The sequence below is a fragment of the Echinops telfairi genome, unplaced genomic scaffold (genome assembly GCF_000313985.2).
Source record: "Echinops telfairi isolate 266 unplaced genomic scaffold, ASM31398v2 ScPeMD7_7417;HRSCAF=8455, whole genome shotgun sequence".
NCBI lineage: Eukaryota > Metazoa > Chordata > Mammalia > Afrosoricida > Tenrecidae > Echinops > Echinops telfairi.
In genome coordinates, this window is record NW_022111317.1 from 6454223 (window position 1) to 6461432 (window position 7210).

Here is a 7210-nt window from a genome sequence, read left to right on the forward strand (position 1 = left end):
CCTTTCCCCCCGTTCCTCCCCCTCTGCCACCCACCTGGGCCCCCATGTCCCGCTCCCGTGCCAGTCTGGACAGGGTCCCTTTCAGGCTCCAGGACAGTATCTCCAGCTCCGAGAGGGTCAGCTCCCCAGGCTCAGGCCCAGCCAGCGCCAGCACTACGCCCGCCCAGGGCTGGGTCACCTGGGGTGGCAAGGAAGACAGTTCAGCAGGAGCTGGTGGGTGGCAGGGGCGTCCCGGGGCAGGGGGTGGCAGCCTGGCCCTGCCTCTTGGCCCTGTACCTCCTGGATGGTGGTGGCCAGCGTGCTCTGGGCCTCGAGGCTGAGCCCCTGGATGTGTCGGATGAAGAGCTCCCGGTGTTCACACTGTAGGGAGGCAGGAGGGGGCTGGGGGCTGGAGTCTCCCACCCCAGGGCGCCCACCTGGCTGGCTGCACTGCCCTCCCGTCCACCACCGCTCACCTGCACTGCTGCCCCCAGCATCAGCCGGAGGACACGCCCCAGCTCCTCCAGCGCTTCCTCTGCAGACACAAGCCAGGGGGTCCACGGTGGGGCCTGGACCCAAACCCAACTCTGCCGTAAGCCCGTGCCCACCCTACAGAGCGGGGGTGAACGGCCCCTGTGCCTTCCCAAAACTAACTCCACGGGAGTGGGGAGCCTCCTTTATCTCCAGAGAAGCAGCTGATGGGGGGGCTGGGGAAGGAGGCGCAAGGACTGCCGGCAGGGGCTACCTGAGAGGGGGTCAACCCCTAGCGTCTGGAGGTCTGGAGGTGGTGCCAGGATCAACAGCTGAAGTTCCTCCTGGGGGTGGGGGAGAGGGAGTGGGCGGCATGAGGGGGCCTCCTGGGGCAGGACCCCATCTTTACCTCCCCCTTGGCTGGCCCTTCCAAATAAAACCAAGCCCCCACCCTACCCCACCCCTGCATCGCGGCAATGCCGACGCCCCCTGGGCAGGGTAGAGCTGCCCCCCGTGAGTTGCTGAGGCTGTAACTGTTCATGGGAGCAGCCTGCGGTTTCAAACTGTGGACCTTGAGGATCCCAGCCCAAGGAGTAGGCACTGCATCACTAGGGCTCCCTTGGCCCACCCTTACCTGGTAGAAATCCCTCAGCCGACCCCACAGCTGGCTCAGGTTCTGGACGCGCCTGCCTGCGGCATCCTCACGGCCCCCGACCGGCAGAGGCCCCCCTTTGGAACTAGGGGCACTGCGGATGGGTGTAAGGAGAGAGGGGGGGTGTCAAGGGCCCGCCCCCTTGTGCAAGCACCACCCACCACCCATTAGGCCCCTCCCCCAGCCTGCCCAGGCCCCTCCCAGTCCTCTTACATGATGGCCAGGACCCTGAGGAGCAAGGTGCCGTCGCTGAGTCGAAAGATCCTCTTCTCAGGGCTAAGGAGCCCTTCCCCCTCTTCCTCCTGCCCCCCCTCCTCGTCATCTTCACCCTGGGGCGCCTCCAACTCCCCCACCAGCCCTGCCAGCCCCAGCGCCTGTGGGGAACAGAGAGAGCTCAACTGGACCAGGTAGAAGACCCTGCACATACCCCTACCCCCACCCTCGGACCTACCCCCACTAGACAAGCCCACCCCACCCTCTTCACCAATGCCTGTCTCCCTGAGCGAGCCCCAATCTCCTCACCACCGCCACCCTAGACCTGTCCACCCCCACATCAGAGCCTCCCCTCCCCTCCAGCCCCAGCACTGCCCCTCCCTTAGGCCGCGCACCCTGGAAGCAGAGCCACCAGTGCCTCCAGCGGCTCACTTCCCCCCCAGCCCCACTCCCGCTGGCCCCCCTCACCCAGGTGGCCAGGCTTCCACTCAGGAAGTCTCTGAGTCGGGGCCCCTCGCCCCCCTCCATGCTGGGCTCGGGGTGTCGTCCCCGCAGTGGCAGCTACACCTGCCCGGAGAGGAAGAGGAAGTCCCCAGTGAGGGGGGTGATTCCAGGCTCACCACAGACACCCAACAAAGCTTCCTCCTTCCGGGACGGGCGGGCTCTGCACCCCCAGAGCCCTGTCGGGGCCCCCACATCCTTGCCCCAGCCAGGCAAGGCCTACTCTGCTCCCCCTAGGGCCTCCCTGCTGCCCCACGCTGCGTGGCACCTCCACAGGCCACAGGAGGGGAGCCAGCGCCACGGTGAGCGGTGAGCCAGGGTGAGTCTTCGGTCTCCTCTGGAGGGGCCTCCTTGTCCCTGCTGGGACACCCAGGAGAGAGGTCCGTCCTGTGCCCTCTGAATGGACTCAGGGCTTGCAAGGGGTGGGGGCGGGTAAAGGGGAGAGACGGGGGACCCACACCTTCACCTTCATATAACACCAGGCCCTCCCCTTTCCCGGGGTGCCCTGGGACAGAGTGGGATCCTCGCTGGTCTGCTAGCCCCAAAAGGCAGTGGCTCAAACCTACCCGCTGCTGCGCAGGAGAAAAAGGCTTTTGGCTTCCATGGAGAATCAGCCTGGGAGCTGCCCCCTCAGACCCATCAGTCTGCTCCGCCCTGGAGGGTGGCTCTGAGCGGGAATGGGCACCATCCCAGTGGGTTTGGGCTTTGCTCTTGGTTCCATTGGCTTATGGAAACCTATGTCCGGAACCCAACTCCTGACAGGTGGGGAGGGACCAGCCGCTGAAGAAGGACTTCCTGCTTGGCACAGTGGAGGGGCAGCGGAAGAGAGGCAGGCCCTTGACCGGATGAACTGACACAGCGACCTGGGCTCATGAGGCCCGCACGGGGCCGGGTGATTTTGGGTTTGGTGGTGCACACGGTTGCTATGGGTCAGAACCAGAACCGACTCCATAGAGCCTAACAGCCACCACCCACCGGCGCCACCACCTGTGAGCCCAGATTCAGATGGGGGTCGGGGGAGCTCCCCCACAAGGCCCTCTCTGAACTCCAGCTAGAAGTGAGTCCTCCCACTCCCTCCCCCTCCCACCACCACCAGGCTGGATACACACTGGGCAGGGCCGGGATTCCCCTCTGGAAGACAAGAAGATTGGACTCTTGGGAGGCAAGACAACAGAGACTAGCCACAGGTCAGTGTCTGGGAGGTCAGGACACCACTGTCCCCCGACCGCTCCCTCCAGGGCCTCGGAGAGAGGGGCTCATGGTCTCAGATGCGGTCACCGCGGAGCGCGGAGACCGCTGCCAGACTCCTGTTCCTTCATACCAAGTGCCATGCGGGTATCATGGGCATCACGTCTTGAACAGTGTGACCCTGTCCCCACCATGCTGCACCCCCAGCCCCTCCCAATTCGTGCTTGAATCTTAACCTCTAAACCCTGGAGATACAATCTCTTGGGAGCCAGGCCTTTCCTTATTATCTTAATGGAACTGTATCAGTGTAGGGTGGATCTCAAGCCCAATCGTTTTAAGAGATATAAAAAGGACAGATCTTGACGGGAGTAAACAGCCCCATCGTTCTCCCTTGAAGCAGCGGGTGGTTTCAAACCGCTGACCTTGTGGTTAGCAGCCCAACAAGTGAGCACTCCATCACCAGGGCTCCTCAGAAAGTCCCAGAGGGACCCAGATGTGGGGCGCCCCCAGACCGCCCAGCTATGCTCCCAAATCGGGGGTGGGGGTGGGGTCGAAAGTCAGCTCATTGTGCATGGTGCCAAGCCAAGCGCGTCAGGACCAGCGTGGGCACTGAGAACTCCCAGTGGGGAGATGGTTGTCCTGATGCTTTAAGGCGGCGGTTCTCAACCTGGGGGTCTCGACTCCTCTGGGGGTTGAACGACCCTTTCACGGGGGTCACCTAAGACCACGGGAAAATACATATTTCCGATGGTCTTAGGAACCGAGACACCACTCCTCTATCCGTCTCCAGGCAGCATCCGCCCACATGCAGACATGCCCACCTATGAGCACCTGGCGTGAAGACTGTTACCCATGCCACATCATCTTCAAGACAAAATTTCATTGATTTGTCATTAGAAATAGTTCACAATATATAATGCCATATTGTTTTTGTGATTCATCACGATGCTTTAATGATGTTCCACTTGTAACAATGAAAATACATCCTGCCTATCACATATGTACAAATCCAAACTGGGGATGAAAGAGCTGGGGGCACAGTGACCTGACAGTATGCTTTTTCCCTGAGCAGCGCCTCATTCTAATGGACCAGCTTAGATTGGATGAGGCCCGGGCTTCGTCAGAACAAGAGGACCCTCAGCAAACACTGCTGGCTGGGCTCCTTCGTCCCCGACAGTGACCCACGAGACTCATCAACCACCGGCCATCGTGCTTGGTAAAGTAGGGGGTCTGCAAAACACGAGGGAGGGCCGTCTGTGAGGGGAACCGACACAGAGAGGTCGGCAGCGCTTTGGTCTGCGACACCTGGGGCTGCTGCGCGTCAGGGCAGTGTGTGTTAAGCATTGTACAACTCTTCTTGGTGGAATTGAACTATTGGATTGTATGTTATGTGGATGACATTCCAGTACAACGTTTTTTGGGGAGGGCGGGAGATTTACAGGCTCAGCAAACCCTCTGGGGTGGGGCCCCTCCACTTCATGGGGTAATGATGCAGCAGGTTCAGTTTTGCTTCTGTGACTCTTCCAGGAAACGGGATAACTTCTCAGAGACCGAGCCTGAGCCCTGCCCCATTCCGGCCGTGCCTGGGGGCTTGCTAACCAGTTTCTGATGAGGCAATCTTGATGAATAGCAATTCTTTCAAGGGCTCTTTCAGCTGTGACCCTCTGTGAGCCTCGCTCTGCTTAACCCTCTGGGACTCCTGCCCAGGAAGTGGTCAGGAGGGCTGGCTGAGTCTATGCCAGTCCCGCAGGTCTGCCAAGGTAAACCCAGCCTGCAAACAAGGGAGGCCGCTCCCCCCTGCGGCCCAGACTTGCTCAACGGGCTGCGTCACACCCTCCCCAGAGGCAGGGCCCGTGTCGACTATTGCTCTCATATCTGTCCCTCCAGACAAGCTTGGCTGCACCTTCAGCTGCTTCTCTGACTGGGCTCAGCTGAGTGGGTGGAGGGGAGGCTGCAGGGTACCCCAACTGAGACTGCCACTGAGACCTGAGATCTGGAGGCTCATGAGGGGCCAAGGCATGTTTATTAGAGAGCCTGGTGGTGAAGTAGTTACTTGTAGCACGGCTAACCACGAGGTCAGCTGTTCCAAACCGCCAACTACTCGGTAGGAGGAAGATGAAGGCTTTCTTCCTTTCTGCCTTCGGCCCAAGAGCTTGTTGTCGAAATGGGCACGTTCGGGAAACCCAGGAAGGTGGTGCTGGTCCTGGCCGGACGCTGTTCTGGGCGCAAACCCGTCGTCACGAAGAATGTGGGTGAAGGCACGTGCCCCAGACTGCCCCCGCGGCTGTGCCCTGCTGGCTGGAATCGACTGCTATCCCCACAAAGGGACAGCTGCCATGGGCAAGACGAAAATTGCCAAGAGGTCAAAGATCAAGCCTGAAGGTTCATAACTATAATCACCTCAGGCCCACTAGGTGCCCCGTGGCCATCCCCTTGGACAAAACTGTCTTCAGCAAGGACGTCTTCAGAGAGCCTGCTCTTAAATGCAAGGTCAGTGTGGAGGCCAAGGTCAAAGTGGAGGAGAGGTACAAGACAGCCAAATACAAGTGGTTCTTCCAGAAACTGTGATTGCAGATCCGAACTTGATTCAATCATTAAAAACACCCCAAACCATCCCTTTGTCTGCCTGCTGCTTGTTAGACATGATGTTAGACTGGAAAAGGCACGCTGGTGGTACGATGAGACATGGGGTGGCAGTAGAGGGACTGGGAGATAAATAAAAACGAAACCTAAAAAAAAAAGATGAGGCTTTCTACTCCCCCAAAGGGTTACAGTCTCAGAAAACCCACAAGGGCAGTTCTACGCTGTCCTATAAGAGCGCTATTTGTTGGAATGAACTTGATGGCAGTGAATTTGGTTTTTTGAGTTTGGGGGCCACCCCTAGATCCCTTACCCATCATATCAGAGACCTGGGGGGGAACCAGTTCTCTAGCCTGAAAGCAAAAACAGCCCGTCGAAGGCCCTCGGGGCTCCTGCCCCCCTCTAGTGTTGGGCCTGCAGGGACCCTCCCCAAGTGTCTGAGAAAGGGTAGCCCCCCACCCCCCACCGTTGGGGGCTGGTGGAGGCAGAGCCAGACAAGGGCAGAAATACCACCGTCACATCATTTACAATAAACATTATGATATGGAGGGGTGCTGGGAGAGCAGAAATGTATGCCCAGCTTCTTCGACCCCCACAAACCGCTCAGGCGGGAGCAGGCAGTGGGAGAGCTGAGACAGGGTGGGCTGGGCCTGTGGCCTGCACAGAGCTGGGTGCCCAGGGACTCGGTCATCTGGCAAGGCCTGAGCCCAGCAGCGGAAGAGTGCCGGGCCAGCCCAGCCCCACTCCCTGAGGCTTTCTGCTACCTGGACCCCTCTTTGTGTCCTCTTGTGGACCATCCGACACTCTCCCCGGGGGCATGTGCCCTGCCACCTCAGCAGCGTGGCACTCAAGCACTGCTGGCCTCCAGCCAGCGCCTGGCAAGTTGGTCAAAATAGCTGCTCCTCCCTGCACTGGAAGTCAAGCCCCAGCCACCCACTGTGAACTTCAGAGGCCCCCAGGGAGAGTGGCCACAGCTCCTCACTGCAACCTCACCCAGCCTCCTCCAGCCACCTCTGTGCCTCCGCTGCCTCAGTCTCCAGTCTCAGGACACCCTCTGCTTCCTGCCCAGCACTTGGAACACAATTCCCAGACCTGGAGGTTTAACCAACATAACTGTGTTCTCCCCGTGCCAGAGGGCAGAAGACAGAAGTCCGAGACCAAGGTGTGAGTGGTGCTGGTTCCTGAGGCCGGAGACTCCGTTCCGTGGCCCCCTCGCTCCCGGGGCTGGCTAGCAGCTTTCCGCGTTCCTTGACTCATAATCACGTCACTGGAATCTGTGCCCTCCAACATCCCCCGCGGCCCTTTCTCTGGGTGCCCCTATGTCTCTCTAAATCGCCCCCTCGTTTCTTTTGCACCAACACCAGTCATAGATTACAACCTCTCCTTACCAGATGGCCTCATTTGAATTACAGCCGAAAAGGCCCTGAGGTAGTTAGCTTATTGTGCCAACCTGGCCAATAAACACATGTGGGGCTAATTGAAGGGCAGATGGATAAATGGCTCAGGGAGCCTCGCCTTTCTAGTTCTCGGGTCTCTTGCTTTCTGATGTTTGGATCAGGGTGCAGCTGCCTCAATAGTTCCCTGTTTCAGCTGGCAAGGCCCACTTCCTGCAAGACATCCCCAAGG

At 59.5% G+C, this 7210-nt stretch overlaps 1 protein-coding gene and 1 pseudogene across 1 annotated transcript in view; one reads left to right on the forward strand and one right to left on the reverse strand.

The window, feature by feature from the left end:
- The window catches only part of CCDC88B (coiled-coil domain containing 88B), a 15759-nt gene extending 13916 nt beyond the window's left edge, over positions 1-1843 (reverse strand). Inside the window, exons 1-7 of the mRNA XM_045297184.1 lie at positions 1784-1843; positions 1316-1476; positions 1085-1196; positions 725-794; positions 456-514; positions 277-360; positions 35-178 (exon numbers count right to left, since the gene is read on the reverse strand). Coding sequence (XP_045153119.1) covers positions 35-178; positions 277-360; positions 456-514; positions 725-794; positions 1085-1196; positions 1316-1476; positions 1784-1843 — 690 coding nt within the window. The remainder of the gene's footprint in view (positions 1-34; positions 179-276; positions 361-455; positions 515-724; positions 795-1084; positions 1197-1315; positions 1477-1783) is intronic.
- Positions 993-5617, forward strand: LOC123522503 (annotated as a pseudogene).
- The last annotated feature ends 1593 nt before the right edge of the window (positions 5618-7210 follow it).